The 13,537-nt window shown below is 45.3% G+C and overlaps 3 protein-coding genes across 6 annotated transcripts; all 3 read left to right on the forward strand.

The window, feature by feature from the left end:
* Nucleotides 1-408: 408 nt before the first annotated feature.
* Nucleotides 409-4,920, forward strand: LOC100845917 (putative HVA22-like protein g). The gene is made up of 7 exons (XM_003573533.4): nt 409-634; nt 1,516-1,557; nt 1,673-1,771; nt 1,861-1,917; nt 2,019-2,082; nt 2,157-2,366; nt 4,094-4,920. The coding sequence occupies exons 2-7, from the start codon at nt 1,526-1,528 to the stop codon at nt 4,490-4,492; spliced, it is 861 nt and encodes a 286-aa protein (XP_003573581.1). The 5' UTR covers nt 409-634; nt 1,516-1,525; the 3' UTR covers nt 4,493-4,920.
* A 170-nt stretch (nt 4,921-5,090) lies between these two features.
* LOC100845802 lies at nt 5,091-8,427 on the forward strand. 4 transcript variants are annotated; one of them, XM_024461844.1, is made up of 4 exons: nt 5,091-5,641; nt 5,901-6,121; nt 6,883-7,047; nt 7,917-8,427. In XM_024461844.1, exons 1-4 carry the CDS (start codon nt 5,200-5,202, stop codon nt 8,055-8,057), a joined length of 969 nt encoding a protein of 322 aa, XP_024317612.1. In that variant the 5' UTR covers nt 5,091-5,199; the 3' UTR covers nt 8,058-8,427. The 4 variants fall into 4 exon arrangements, 2 of the variants coding, with proteins under 2 accessions (XP_024317612.1, XP_003570840.1); XR_001406686.2 differs by having other exon boundaries at nt 5,092-5,641; nt 6,883-7,688; XR_002965179.1 differs by having other exon boundaries at nt 5,092-5,641; nt 6,883-7,674.
* Nucleotides 8,428-9,498: 1,071 nt separating this feature from the next.
* Nucleotides 9,499-13,337, forward strand: LOC100846105. Its single transcript, XM_003570793.4, has 3 exons — nt 9,499-10,084; nt 11,291-11,511; nt 12,419-13,337. Exons 1-3 carry the CDS (start codon nt 9,646-9,648, stop codon nt 13,058-13,060), a joined length of 1,302 nt encoding a protein of 433 aa, XP_003570841.1. The 5' UTR covers nt 9,499-9,645; the 3' UTR covers nt 13,061-13,337.
* The last annotated feature ends 200 nt before the right edge of the window (nt 13,338-13,537 follow it).

Below are 13,537 nucleotides of genomic sequence, written 5' to 3' on the forward strand. Positions count from 1 at the left end.
CAGGACCAGGATCCCAATCCCGTGCTCCCCACCTGCACATATTCCTTGCCCCTCCCATGGCCCATCCAAACACAGCACCAACGAACAATTCCTTACTTACCTCCATCGCGCTCTTATCCACCCGAAACCACTCACTGACATCGCGGCCCGTCCAGCCAAGCTAACGCAAGCCAAGCCGGGTATTAAAGTCCAACGCGTACGCTACACATTTATCACACCGTCTCCTCCCAGAACGGCGCCGTCTCAAAGGCAGCTCCCACCTCACAGACCCTACATCGACCCACTGATCCAACAGACAGACGGGCCCTTCCACGTTCCGGGCCCAGATGCCAGTGATGTTGACGTAGTGCCGCGATCGGTGCGTGGAGTTTTAGCTCGGTAGCGGTTCTACGAAGATTTCCCCGTCTCGTTTAATCGTTTTATCCCCAAAACCCAAATCCGAACCCCTCTTTTGAATTCCCTCCCCCTCGTCCTCGCCGCCGACCCGGCTCGGCACGGCGGAGCCTTGCTTCCTTGCAGAAGCTTCCCGTCTCCCTCTACTGCTCCGGCGAATACCTCCCTCGCCGCTGCCGCGGCCCCTGCCGCATCCCAGTTTCGAGCGTGATCGGGGCCGTTGCTTGCCGCGGGAGGAAAGGTATTCCGTGTTTCGTCTCTCTCTACTGCCCCTCCTTTGCTTCGATTCGGTGTTTTCTAGCAGCAGCAGCGCCGCCCTCGCCGGTTTCATCTCTGCTTGGGGGACTGCCCCGCCGTGCACGCTACGAATATGCTAGTCTTAGGTTGTTCTCGGGGTAAGGATTGGGCTGTTGTTGCGTCCAGTTTAGTTTGGGGTGTCGTTCGACGGCTTCAATCCTGCAACCCCGCTGTGGGAGGCCGCGTCGGACCGAGCTGTTTGCGTTTCAGAGGGGTTCGCGAGCCGGATGTAGCGATTGCTCTGTGCCGTGCTGATTTTATAGCTCTAGGTGGGCCGAGGGCTCCGGTGATTCTAGTTGATTTTGCTCGGAATCAGTACTGGCTGCTCGTTTGATTTGGTTTTCTGCCTTCTTCCGGTTAATCATGTTGGTTGGTCCTTCCCGAACCGTGTTTGATTGGTCATTTTTCTTATCGCAAAGGAGGGGGCACCCCCTGGTATCATATATTGGAATTGGTTTGACCTGTGCCAGAACGGTTAATCGTTTGGGTTTCCCCAATTCCATGTAGTCTTTGTTGTAACGAATTCGAACTTCTAGCAAAACTGGGTTCACCTGAGTAATGCTAGCTTGATTTAATAATTCCTTTTAAACGCGTAACAGCTCAATTACTGAGCAAGATAAATGCTTAATCTGGGATAAGTATAGCAGTCTTCGACTATTTGTGTTTTGTTTTGCTGATGGCGAGGAGCTTGTAGCGCTATAGTTTTCTGGCATATTTTCTCCTATCGATTTGGTGCTCAAGCCTCAACAGGCCAGCAAGATTTATCACTGGTATTTTTGGCTGTTGAAAATGAAAATGTATCTAATGGATGTTTCTGTGCTATAGGGCTCTCAAGATGGTTGGTTCATTCATCACCAGAGCTTTAATGTAAGCATGAATGCACATCTAATTTTAGCACTGGATAATTCCATCTAAAGAAGAGTGATGCGATGTTTTTTATTTGTTACATCTGTAACTTGTTTCCTATGTTTTTGTTTTGTAGACTTGTCCTTGGGTATGCATATCCAGCTTATGATTGCTACAAGGCGGTGGAGCTGAATAGGCCTGAGATTGAGCAGTTGCGGTTCTGGTGTCAGTACTGGTTTGTCTTGGATGCCTTCCACGTTACTCTGTCTATCATTCTTTGCTTTGTTTTTGCTTGTTCTCAGATGCATGGCCATGGTTTTGCAGGATTTTACTTGCAATGCTAACTGTTTTTGAGAGAGTTGGGGATAATTTCGTATCATGGTAATGTGATTGTTTGGAATTACGGTTTTACCGATTTCGGTGGTTGATGTGGGGTATAGTGGTGGGGATTAATATGATTGGTAATGATTATTTCCATACAGGTTACCGATGTATAGTGAAGCAAAGCTGGCATTTATCGTGTATCTGTGGTATCCCAAGACACAGGTATGATGTTCTACGATTTGAAATTGTTAAACATGGTTTTGTTATGGTTTAACTGTAACAGAGGGTCATTTCAGGGGACTGCCTATGTGTATGAGTCGTTCTTCAAGCCGTATATTGCAAAACATGAATCTGAGATTGATCGCAATCTTCTTGAGTTGAGGACTAGAGCTGGTGACATGGCAGTTTTTTACTTCCACAAGGTTGCAGACTACAGCCAGACAAGGTTCTACGAAATCCTGCAATATGTTGCTTCGCAGTCACACACTCAAAGATCTCGCTCTCAGGTACTTTTCATGCCCACTGTGTTTACTCTCTTTAGACAGAAGGGTAATCTCTCTACTTATGCCTACTGTGTGTATTCCCTTTACATGAGACCCCGAATTTCTGATGCTTCTATATCATATAATCTCATGTTTGTTCACGAGTTTAACATAAGCTAGTACTGTTTAGGTTTTCTTCAGCCTGAGTTCAAATGTTGTATTCTGGATATGTTGCATCAGCATGGAATTCTGAATGTTTGCCGATTAACTCATATGTTGAATTGATAAAGGATAGATGTAGCCGACCTGCAAGTTTTCGTTACAATGCTCTCCAATTCAGAATTCATATTGATGCTCGAATTGCTTGTTGGAAGTTAGAACAGTAGATCCAGCAGTGGCATTCTCTCCTCTGTCTCATTTCTAATGCTTGATTTCATCTACCATTTCAAATTTTAATCATGGTTGGTGCATGATTGATTTTAAGTACACAGCGCAACAAATTTAACCGAAATAATTCCTGGTTTTATCTTCTTTTTTTGAGCATTTTTGTACATCCCCTGGAGTACTATTATGTAGTTACAGTAGGTGTTAACTAATCACTATGTTTAAGTAAAACAAATGAATTCTCAAGCTCCGAGATCATATTATCTTGTGAAGTTTTGACATATGCATACAGTTCTTTTTCTCTTTATTCTCTCTCAATAGTATCCTATGGATGAACTTATGTGCCACAATCTAGGAGTCTGGGCCTGAATTTGTTAGGCTACAATATTTATGCTTACTGAAGGCACCAGTTCTGCTATGTCATTGGTATCTAGTGGCATTATAGACAATGTTCTTTCTCCTCACTGTTTAAGCTGCAGATTACAGAAGCCCAGTTGTTTTATCAAAGCAAACTTGTTTAAGGCATTGTACTGGGATCTATTATTAGCCTGTGTTGGTACTTGGTAGCAAATGACTTTTGTTCCACTGGTTTATTTTTCACCGTATGAGCCTGTGTTATGGTTTGCCGTGGCATTCACGGGGATAAAGTTAACTAGGAACGGTTGTGTAGTATCATGTCCATTTAGCTATTTTACTTCTGTACTGATTTTCTTGCACAACTTCTGACAGTACAATTGATCACCTTATCTCTAGGTTGGTTAACTCTTATTCATTGACAGTCTGAGACACATAGAAAAGCAAACTTGTCTAGTGTTCATTCTCATGTTTTATATTCTGGTCATTTACTGACAGTGATCAAGTAGAACACCCTCCAATTTAGTTTTGTTCCATGCTTTTTTTTTGGCTTCACCTCTGTTCCGTAATGTAAGATGTTTGGTCAGTAGTTCCAGTGTTCCATATATGGTTTGCATCATTGTGAATGAATAGCCCCTCCATTCTCGTTATAACCTTTGACCTAAACTATTCTCGTTATAATCTCCATATCAGATTGTGATAACTATTACACCATTACATTGTACTCCCTCTGTCCCATAATTCTTGTTGCTGTTTTAGTACAAATTTGAACTAAAACAGCGACAAGAATTATGGGACTGAGGGAGTACCATTTTTTCTTCACTTATACTGACAAGGGGCTACACTTGGTTGATGTATATGAGTTGTTCCTTGTTAAGTGGGCATGTGTTGCCACTGTAAGAGTGGCTTCCTGCTCACCGGTTGTAGAAATCAAGTTGTTCATCTGAACTCAATACTTGTACAGTGTGTGGTGTGTGAAGTATTGATTAAACTTACTGTATCTCCCTTTGCAGGCACAGCAACAACAGCAGCGTCCACCACCTCCACGTACTCGGCTGGCGAATCCCACGCCACCACCTGTTCCTACACCATCAGCGCCTCCACAGCCGGCCCAAGTCCCTCCTACGCCGCCAAGGATGCAAGCGCAAGATAATCCCCCAGTTCCAGTTGCCCCACCCGGTGCAGTGCCACCTGCCCAGCCACAGACACCTTCCGATCCTGATACAATCACCAGCAACGGCCCTCCAAACACCGAAGCTATGCCGGTTGATCCTCCCGGCCCATCGACAAGCAGCATGCCACTGCTTCCTAAGATGCCTGAAGAGGAGAAGACGCTCATTGAGGAGGCGATCCGGTTGACTCGGGGCCGTCTCAGGAGGCGTCTGGGTGGATCTGGACCTCCGCCGAACTAGTGCCCAGCAAGAATCGTTCAATACGAGCTTTCACAAAAGCTCGACCGATCATGGGGATGACACAACAGGGAAATTGCTGGGTTGGTCCGTCAGACATGACTGAATTAACTCTGAATTGCACGGCTGCACGTACTTTCGCGTTTCCTCATGCAAACGACCTGATCCTGGATATTGTATATAAATCCATCCATCCTAGTAGGGGTTAAACGCTGTGATGTCAATAGACCTGTAGTGTAGCAAGTCGGTAGAAAAAGATGGTCAAGAGGCTCGGTGAAATCGGTTCCAGATTACTTGTGCTCCAAATTTGGTTGAAAGTTTACTTGTGCTGTGCTATATCAAAGCTGTTCGAAACTGAAACGGAACTATTTTGTATGAAACTCGACTGCTAGGCAGGAAGCATTTTGAATGAAACGGAATCGGGTGCCAAACTTCAAGGTTGCGTCAGAGAACGCGTGCCAGAAGCATGAAAACTTAATTCGCAATTCGAAAGGTCTTCTTTTTTTTTAAAAACTAATACGCCAAAAACCACCGCCAAAAAAAAGAAAAAAAGAAATCAGGAAGCGTAAACCAAGAATACGCTTAACCTTTCTTTTAGAATAGGCGGGCCGGCCCGAGTATGACTTGTGAGTTTTGGGCGATCTAGGTTTTCCTGGCAAGCAGCAGGGCGGCGACGGCGGCAGGACGACCCGCTTCTCCGGCTCGCCGAGATGGATGTGGATTCGGAGGAGGCGGGGAGAAAGAGAGAAACCCACCACGGGAGCGAGATGGCTGGGGGGAGCAGGAGAACGTCGAAGAAGATCTCGGAGACGACCGAGTGGCCATCAGTCATTGAGTTGATGGATGCATCGGCGAAGGTGTCACGAGAGAAGTATATGAAGCGACTGGTGGCCAAGCGGAACGCGGAGAACCCCGACGCGGCGCCGCTTGTGCTGGAAGAGCTCACGGAGCAGCAGCGGACCTCCCTGAAAGAAGATGATTTGGCCAGGGAGTTTGTGCTTGCCGAGGCGTACGTGGCCAGCAGGATGGAGGAGTATTCGAGAGTGGAGGAATTGGATCCGAACCAAGACAACGATGACCGGGTATACCAAGAGGATCGAGAGCGCTGGGGGCGGAAATGGGCCAAAGAGTTCGGCTCCTTCGAGGACAAGAGTATGCATGAATTTCCATCAATTCATGGTTTCCTCTTGTTGTATTGTCAATCAGTCGATGCTGATCCTACCATGCCTAGGTTAATTGAGTTTAAAAAATTGATCATTCTATTGGTTTCCCACTTGATTTACATGCCTAGGTTAATTGAATTAAAAGTGATGGTTCCAATCTAGATAGATAGATAGATGTTCTGGCACTAGATGCCTCTTATGTTAATTATCTCTCTACCAAATTGAGATGTTCTGTCACTGCAATGCAGCTCGGATCCCTGCCATGTGCTTCACGGATGATCCCATGTTCCACATCACCCGTGACCTGCCTACTATGCAGATCTTTTCAGTCAAAGTCAAGGAAGTACATGAGAAATTACAATGGGCGCTGGATGTTTATGGTATCATTGCTGTGCGGGACGACATCGATCACAACCGCAATGTTATCTTTGAGCGCACAAGGGACAACTGTCAAACCCTCGACGAGCAGGTACGTATCCCTTATCATTCATTATATATTATTCGTTCTTGCTGTGCAGCATAAGCTGTTTTATTATTGTCCTCTGTTGTTACCATATTGTATTTGTATGTACGATGTGGCTGTCATGTGTTTGACTACAGAACACAGAAGAAATAAAAAAAACGATTTTGTGTCCTCATCTGTTAGATAAGAGTGTTTTATTTTACTAGATAGTTTCTATCTTTCCGTCAGATTTGGCTGCATGATGTATTAGGAATGTTGTAACTTATAAAAACACAGAAGTTTTAGTAATGGTTTGTGTTAATCTACTTTGAGCTGACCTCAACAACAACAGTTCACCCTTTTTTTATGTTACTAATACATTTAGGCTAATACTTTCTGCTACATTTGTCTTATACCCCTCACATTGTTTTATATTATGCACTTACTCCTGCCTTTTCAAAATATAACATGCTCTAGTTTTAGTACTAACGTTGTTAATGTGCTTTGAGCTTCATCCGCACGCCTCAACCACAACAGATGTTTATATTATATGTTATTAGTGCATTTATTCTACTCCCTCCGATCCATATTAATTGTCGAAATATTACATGTATCTAGATGTTTTTAGGCATAGATACATCCATATTTGGACAAATTTGAGACAATTATTATGGATCGGAGGGAGTAATATTTTTGCCATAGTTTGTCTTATGCACCTCACATCGTTTATGCTATGCGCTTAAAATTCAATATATACTTAAGCAGTGGTGTTGGTGTGTTGCATGCAGGATCCATATTTAGTACTAACAGGTCCTGCCCGTGCTCCTGTGATGTTGTTTGAGCCTGTACGTTTGGATGTCATGCTGAAGGTTACGTGCACTGACAAATCCGAGGACAAAGATCTAAGCCTCCTTGTCAGACGCTACGAGTGCTGCGAATCAATCAATTATCAGGTGAGTCATGGAGAGCTTGTTGCCAATTCATGCGTGGGCAGCAAGAGATTTAAAAGCAAGCTCAGCACATTGGAGCTGACGTGTGGCATCGTAGTCTCATCTGTTGAGGCCACGATCAGTGTCCGTATTGTTGAAGGGTCATGGCCAGATGGATTCAGCGGGCGGTTCACTGCCTCCACTGCTTGTGTCAGTCATATGAAGGTGCTACTGTTAAATTTTGGAGATGGGAATGTGCTTGTTTCTGCCGATGGCACCATTGAGCTCTCAAGACGCGTGGTTTCTGTTGAAAGCTTTGGGGAGCTGAGAATTTGTGCAGCAGCATGGCGAGGTAGCAAACAAGTTGACCGTGAGGTGTTATTTCAACCTCTGAAATCTGGTAGGAGCTCTCAAGTGCTCAACGTTGGAGTTTGTAAACTGGAAATCACCGTTGCCTGGTCTCTCTTCCCGTTGAGCTATCCCACTAGACGTATTCCTTCAAGCAAGAATGGGTGAGGCAATCAAGGCCGGATGGAGCCCTCCTAGATACGCCCTTGCCGATGAAGAGCCAAATTTAGCTTGATATCAGGCGCGGGCCGATCCTTTTCGTGGACTTCAATTTCTTTTACATCGTGTTGAGCTATGACACCTGTACGTGTGATTAGGTAGTACTGAGCTTGCTTCTTTTACACAACCTACATATATTATCACCATGTAAGACCACAGATAACAAACTTTTGTTATAGCAACTTTGTTCCATGCCTTTTTTTATTGCTTCTAGTAAAGTTTAGTCACCAGTTCCATTGCTTTTAGTTTTCATGGTTTATATCATTGTTAGTTTGTTACTGAATAGCCCTGCACATATAGATTGTGATAACACTGAAGCTACGCAGGTTGGTCCTCCTGGCCTATCGACAAGCAGCGTGACACCCTTTGATGCCGGACGAGGAGAAGACCCTCATCGAGTAGGCAATCCGGTTGACTCGGGGCGGGCTCAGAGGTGTCTACATGGATCTGGACCTCTATTGAACTAGTGCCCAACAATAGTTCTTTCTGCGTAGTTTTGCCCTCTGCCGGGTTGATTCCCACAGAAGCTCCCCTGATGATGATGATGATGATGAGACTGGGAAATACTGGGTTGGCCCATCAGACATGACTGTATTAACAAGTCTGAATGCACGGCTGCACGTACGTTCTGTAGCTTTTCCTCATGTAAAACTACATGATCCTGAGTTTCATAATCCATATTGTGTATAAATTCATCCATCCCATCAGGGGATTAAGCGCTGTGATGTCATTAGACCTGTAGTGTAGCTAGTCGGTACGAAAAGATGGTCAAGAGGCTCGGTGAAATCGGCTCCAAATTACTTGTGCTCAAAATTTGGTTGGGAGTTTACTTTGTGCTGTGCTATTTCAGGCTGTTCAAAACTGAAATGGAAGCACTTTTGAATGAATTTCTGACTGCTAGTCAGGAAGCATAGATTACCAGGTGCTAAAAATTCCACGTTGCTTGTGTCAAGTGTCCGTTTGAGAGCATATTCAGCAGTAGACCTCTAAAATAGGGTCCCTAGATCCTGTTTAGGAATTCCTCCTAAAATTTGAAATTCCTATTTAACTTGAGCTTCGGCACTACCCCTTAAACTTCAGCCCCTATTTTGTTTTGCATTTACACCGACTAGTGGGTCCCATATGTTGATGGGTCATTGCCTTTTCTTTTTCTTTTTTCTCCTCTCACCTTCTTCCCCATGGAGCAGGCGGCCGACGGAGTGGGACGCGGCGGCCGAGGTTATTGTACGCGGTGGCCAAGGCGCATACGGGAGGTTTGATGGGCTGCAAGGCCGTAATGGAAGCGGCGGCACGACGACCGGAAGCGTGGCGACGCAGGGGCGGCGAGGCACAGGCGGGGGCGCGGCAGGGATGGAGTGCCCCGAGGTTGGGGAAATCAGGACGGTGGCGGCGGGGACGGGCGGGGGCGCGTCGGACGCACCTGTCGGCGGCGAGGCGGCCGGTGGCGGCGACCGGCGAGGGAAATGGCTGGATGAGATGGAGCAGCGAGCGCAGATGACCGGATCGGAGAAAAAAGGAATAGGGAGTGCGCTGAGGATTCGTGGGATTGAGGGCTCGGGGGAGTCTTTTAGGGACCTCCCAAGGGTAGGGACTCAACTAGAGAGACCCTGTTGAAAACGTTTTTTTTCGCTTTAGGTCTAAAAAATGAATAGGCATCTTGTTTAGAGTCGCTGCCGAAGATGCTCTGAGAACACGTGCAGAAATCCTAAAAACTTAATTCGCAAGTTTCTCTTTTGAGAAAACGAAAAACCAAAATGCGTCAAAACCTTTATAAGAACAGGTAGCGTAAACCACCTCTATACAAGAACAGGTGGCGTAAACCACCTCTAAAAAAACAGGAAGCGTAAAGGAAGAATACGCTTAACCTTTCTTTTAGAATATAGACGGCCCGGCCCGGCCCGAGTATGACTTTCGAGTTTTGGGCGAGCCTCTCATCCCCGAAAGTCCCCAGTTGATTTAGGTTTTCCTCCTTTCTCAAAAAAATCTAGATTTTCCCCACCAGTAGCAGCGCGGCGGCGACGGCGGCAGGACGGTCGGCCTCTCCGGCTTGCCGAGATGGACATGGATTCGGAGGAGGTGGGGAGAAAGAGAGAAACGCACCACGGGACCGAGATGGCTGAGGGGAGTAGGAGAACCTCGAGGAAGATCACGGAGCCCAAGTGGCCATCAGTAATTGAGAGGATGGATGCTTCGGCGAAGGTGGTACGAGAGAGGAATATGAAGCGACTGGTGGTCAAGTGGAACGCGGAGAACCCCGACGCGGCGCCGCTTGTGCTGGAAGAGCTCACGGAGCAGCAGCGAACTTCTCTGAAAGAAGAGGATTTGGCCAGGGAGGTTGTGATGTCCAAGGCATTGGTAGCCAGGATGTTGGAGGAAGACAGGAGAGTGGAGGAAAGGGATCCGAACCAAGACAACGACGACCGGTTTTACCAAGAGTTCCGAGAGCGCTGGCAGCGGAAATGGGCCAAAGAGTTCGGCTCCTTCGAGGACAAGAGTAAGCTCCATTCTTTCGCTCATTAGTATATCCATGTGTTTGCATCAATTGATGGTTTAGTCTATATTGTTCATGCTCCTACTATGCCTAGGTTAATTGAATTAAAATTGATTATTCTATTGGTTTCGCCCTTGATTTAGATAGATATAGTTGAGACGTAATTGAATCAAAATTGATGGTTCCAGATGTTTCGCCCTTGATTTTGGTAGATAGATAGATAAATAGAGGTGGGATTTAATCAAAATTTTAAATCGCGAGCAAAATGATTTGGCGGTGGCTCTTCCCAAACGCTATAGCCGCTATAGCGGGCAGTAGCGGCTGCTAAACCATTTAGCGGGGATTAAAAAATAGACAATATATATCCCAGAAACAGGGGACTTTCAGCAGAATAATTATACAAATCTCATCAGACTTGACAGCAATAACATAACCAGCATAAATTTAAGGTACCATACTGGCATTACAACTTACAGCAAATCCCAAATGGTCTAACAGTCACTCACAGCATAATTTAAGGGCGCGCAAGTCTCAGGAGACAGTAAGAAAGGTACAAGAGCAAATAAGGTAGCTAACTGACATAGTTAAATAAGAAAGCAGGGAGATCCTCGAACAAACAGCAGGGAGATCAGAAGCAAAGCAAACAAATTAAGGGCTTGACTGTTTCAGACATAGCACTTGCCATCCGGTGGAGTAGGAGATGGATTTGAGGAGGACATCCTGGTTCAGCGTCCCTCGTCGCCGGTGGCGGCCTGCTGCCTGGAGTCCTGGCCGACGGTGTCGCCGCCGCCAGTCGCCAAGCTCGTCGTCGCACGTCCCCAAGCAACAGCCGCAACTTTTTCCGAGTGGGAAATGGGGAACGGGGGATAGACGGTGGAGTCGAGCTAGGGTTAGTAACTTATAGGAGCCGGGTGCGTATATGGGCTGAAAGCTGTGTGGGCTTCAGTTTTGGGCCTCTAAAATTTAGCTCATGCAAACTTGGCCGCGAACCTGTGCATTTAGCGTGCTTTCGCGCTGCAATAGCGGCTTCGCAGCAGAAGCCGATGTTTTGGCCATTGCGTAGCGTCGAGTGTGTCCAGCCACAATAGCGTCAGTTTCGCGCGCCATTTGATTCTTTGGATTTAATTGGCTCAAAATTTCCTGGCACTACATGCCTCTTAGGTTAATTATCTCCTTACCAAAATGAAATGTTATGTCGCTGCAATGCAGCTCGGATCCCCGCCATGTGCTTCACGGATGATCCCATGTTCCACATCACCAGTGCCCTGCCTACTATGCAGATCTTTTCAGTCAAAGTTGAGGAAGTTGATGAGAATTTACAATGGCCGCTGGATGTTTATGGTATCATTGCTGTGCGGGACGACATCGATCACAATCGCAATGTTATCTTTGAGCGCACAAGGGACAACTGCCAAACCCTCAATGAGCAGGTTCATATCCCTTATCATTTATTATATATTATTCGTTCTTGCTGTGCAACACAACCTGTTTTATTATTGTCCGCTGTTGTTACCATATTGTATTTGAATGCATGATGTGGCTGTTATGCTATTTACTTCACAGCTTGGTTAACCTATTTAGTTCAATAAATGATCATTAATGAACTTCTACAAGATAATGGGCTATACATTATACCTTGAACTTGTTGCTTGTTACAAATACCATAATTCTAGGCTCTAAACTTATCTTAAATTAGAGCTGTTTATGTAACTAAAAACCAATCGCATGCCATGTGTTTGACTGCAGAACACAGAAGAAATTAAAAAACCTATTTTGTGTCCTCAGTCTTTTAGATAAGAGTGTTTTATTTCTCTATACTTGATAGTTTCCGGCTTTCCATGTGATATTTGGCTGCATGATGTATTAGGAATGTTGCAACTTATGAAAGCACAGATGTTTTAGCAATGGTTTGTGTTAATCTGCTTTGAGCTGTATTTCAGACCTCAACAACAATAGTTCACCCCTTTTTTTTATGTTGCCAATACATTTAGGCTGATACTTTCTGCTACATTTGTCTTATACCCCTCACATTGTTTTATATTATGCACTTACTCCTGCCTTTTCAAAATATAACATGATCTAGTTTTGTCCTAACTCTGAAGTCAACTTTCTTCAATGTTGGAACAGAGGCAGTAATTTGTAGACATGACATGCGTTAATTTGCTTTGAGCTTCATCTGCACGCCTCAACCACAACAGATGTTTATATTTAATATTATTAGTGCATTTATTCTAATATTTCTGCTAAAGTTTGTCTTATGCATGTCATGTTGTTTATGCTATGCGCTTAGAATTAAATATATACACTCAAGCAGTGGTTTCGGTGTGTGGCATGCAGGATCCATATTTAGTACTAACAGGTCCTGCCCGTGCTCCTGTGATGTTATGTGGGCCTGTACGTTTGGATGCCATGCTGATGGTTAAGTGTGCTGACGAATCCGAGGACAAAAATCTAAGCCTCCTTGCCACACGCTATGAGTGCTGCGAATCAATCAATTATCAAGCGAGTCATGGAGAGCTCGTTGTTAATTCGTGCGGGAGCAGCCAAAAATTTAAAAGCAAGCTCAGCACATTGGAGCTGACGTGTGGCATTGTAGTCTCATCTGTTGAGGCCACGATCAGTGTTCGTATTGTTGAAGGGTCATGGCCAGATGGATTCAGCGGGCAGTTCAGTGCCTTCACTGCTTGTGTCAGTCATATGAAGGTGCTACTGTTAAACTTTGGAGATGGGAATTTCCTTATTTCTGCCGATGGCACCATTAAGCTCTCGAGACGTGTGGTTTCTGTTGAAAGCTTTGGGGAGCTGAGAATTTGTGCAGCAGCATCGCGAGGCAGCAAACAAGTTGAACGTGAGGTGGTTTTTCAACCTCTGAAATCTGGTAGGAGCTCTGAAACGCTCAACCTTGGCGCTTGTAAAATGGAAATCACAGTTGCCTGGTCTCTCTTCCCATTACGCTATCCCATTAGCCGTATTCCTTGAAGCAAGGACGGGTGAGGCAATCAAGGTTGGGTGAGGTGATAGTAGGTGGTATCTAATGATAATAACCAATCTATTGTGTCAAGCCCTCCATTCCAAAACACAACTCATATAGATTTTTTTCATTTGTTCCACAACACATCTCATTTTTCTCTTGGTACCCGCACCCGGCCAATAACTACTCACATCCATTTACTGTTAATTCAATATGAGTGGTCAGACATTAGAAACGAGAGTTGCCTTGGTCCAAGTGCACAAATCTATGAGTTGTGTTTTGGAACGGTGGGAGTATGTCGGAAGTTTGATTAACTGTTTTTTTTAAATAATACGATTTTTTTAATCATTTTCAAAAATAATACGCGTTTTTAAAAAATATCAAAAATAATACGGCCTCGGCCTGGGCGAGGCCGAATGGGCCTAGTCGGCCTGGCCCAAGCCGATTAGGCCCAGTCGGCCACGGCCAGGCCGCCTGCCCAGCCC

This window comes from Brachypodium distachyon, chromosome 3, assembly GCF_000005505.3.
Source record: "Brachypodium distachyon strain Bd21 chromosome 3, Brachypodium_distachyon_v3.0, whole genome shotgun sequence".
Taxonomy (NCBI): Eukaryota; Viridiplantae; Streptophyta; class Magnoliopsida; order Poales; family Poaceae; genus Brachypodium; species Brachypodium distachyon.

Bases quoted from the DNA above. Each gene is read 5' to 3' on its own strand.
- LOC100845917 (XM_003573533.4), top strand. From the start codon at position 1,526: ATGGTTGGTTCATTCATCACCAGAGCTTTAAT. The intron at 1,558-1,672 runs GTAAGCATGAAT...TTTGTTTTGTAG, and splicing joins TTCATCACCAGAGCTTTAAT to ACTTGTCCTTGGGTATGCAT. The intron at 1,918-2,018 runs GTAATGTGATTG...ATTTCCATACAG, and splicing joins GGGGATAATTTCGTATCATG to GTTACCGATGTATAGTGAAG.
- LOC100845802 (XM_003570792.4), top strand. From the start codon at position 5,200: ATGGATGTGGATTCGGAGGAGGCGGGGAGAAAGAGAGAAACCCACCAC. The intron at 5,642-5,900 runs GTATGCATGAAT...ACTGCAATGCAG, and splicing joins CGGCTCCTTCGAGGACAAGA to CTCGGATCCCTGCCATGTGC. The intron at 6,122-6,882 runs GTACGTATCCCT...TGTTGCATGCAG, and splicing joins GTCAAACCCTCGACGAGCAG to GATCCATATTTAGTACTAAC.
- LOC100846105 (XM_003570793.4), top strand. From the start codon at position 9,646: ATGGACATGGATTCGGAGGAGGTGGGGAGAAAGAGAGAAACGCACCAC. The intron at 10,085-11,290 runs GTAAGCTCCATT...GCTGCAATGCAG, and splicing joins CGGCTCCTTCGAGGACAAGA to CTCGGATCCCCGCCATGTGC. The intron at 11,512-12,418 runs GTTCATATCCCT...TGTGGCATGCAG, and splicing joins GCCAAACCCTCAATGAGCAG to GATCCATATTTAGTACTAAC.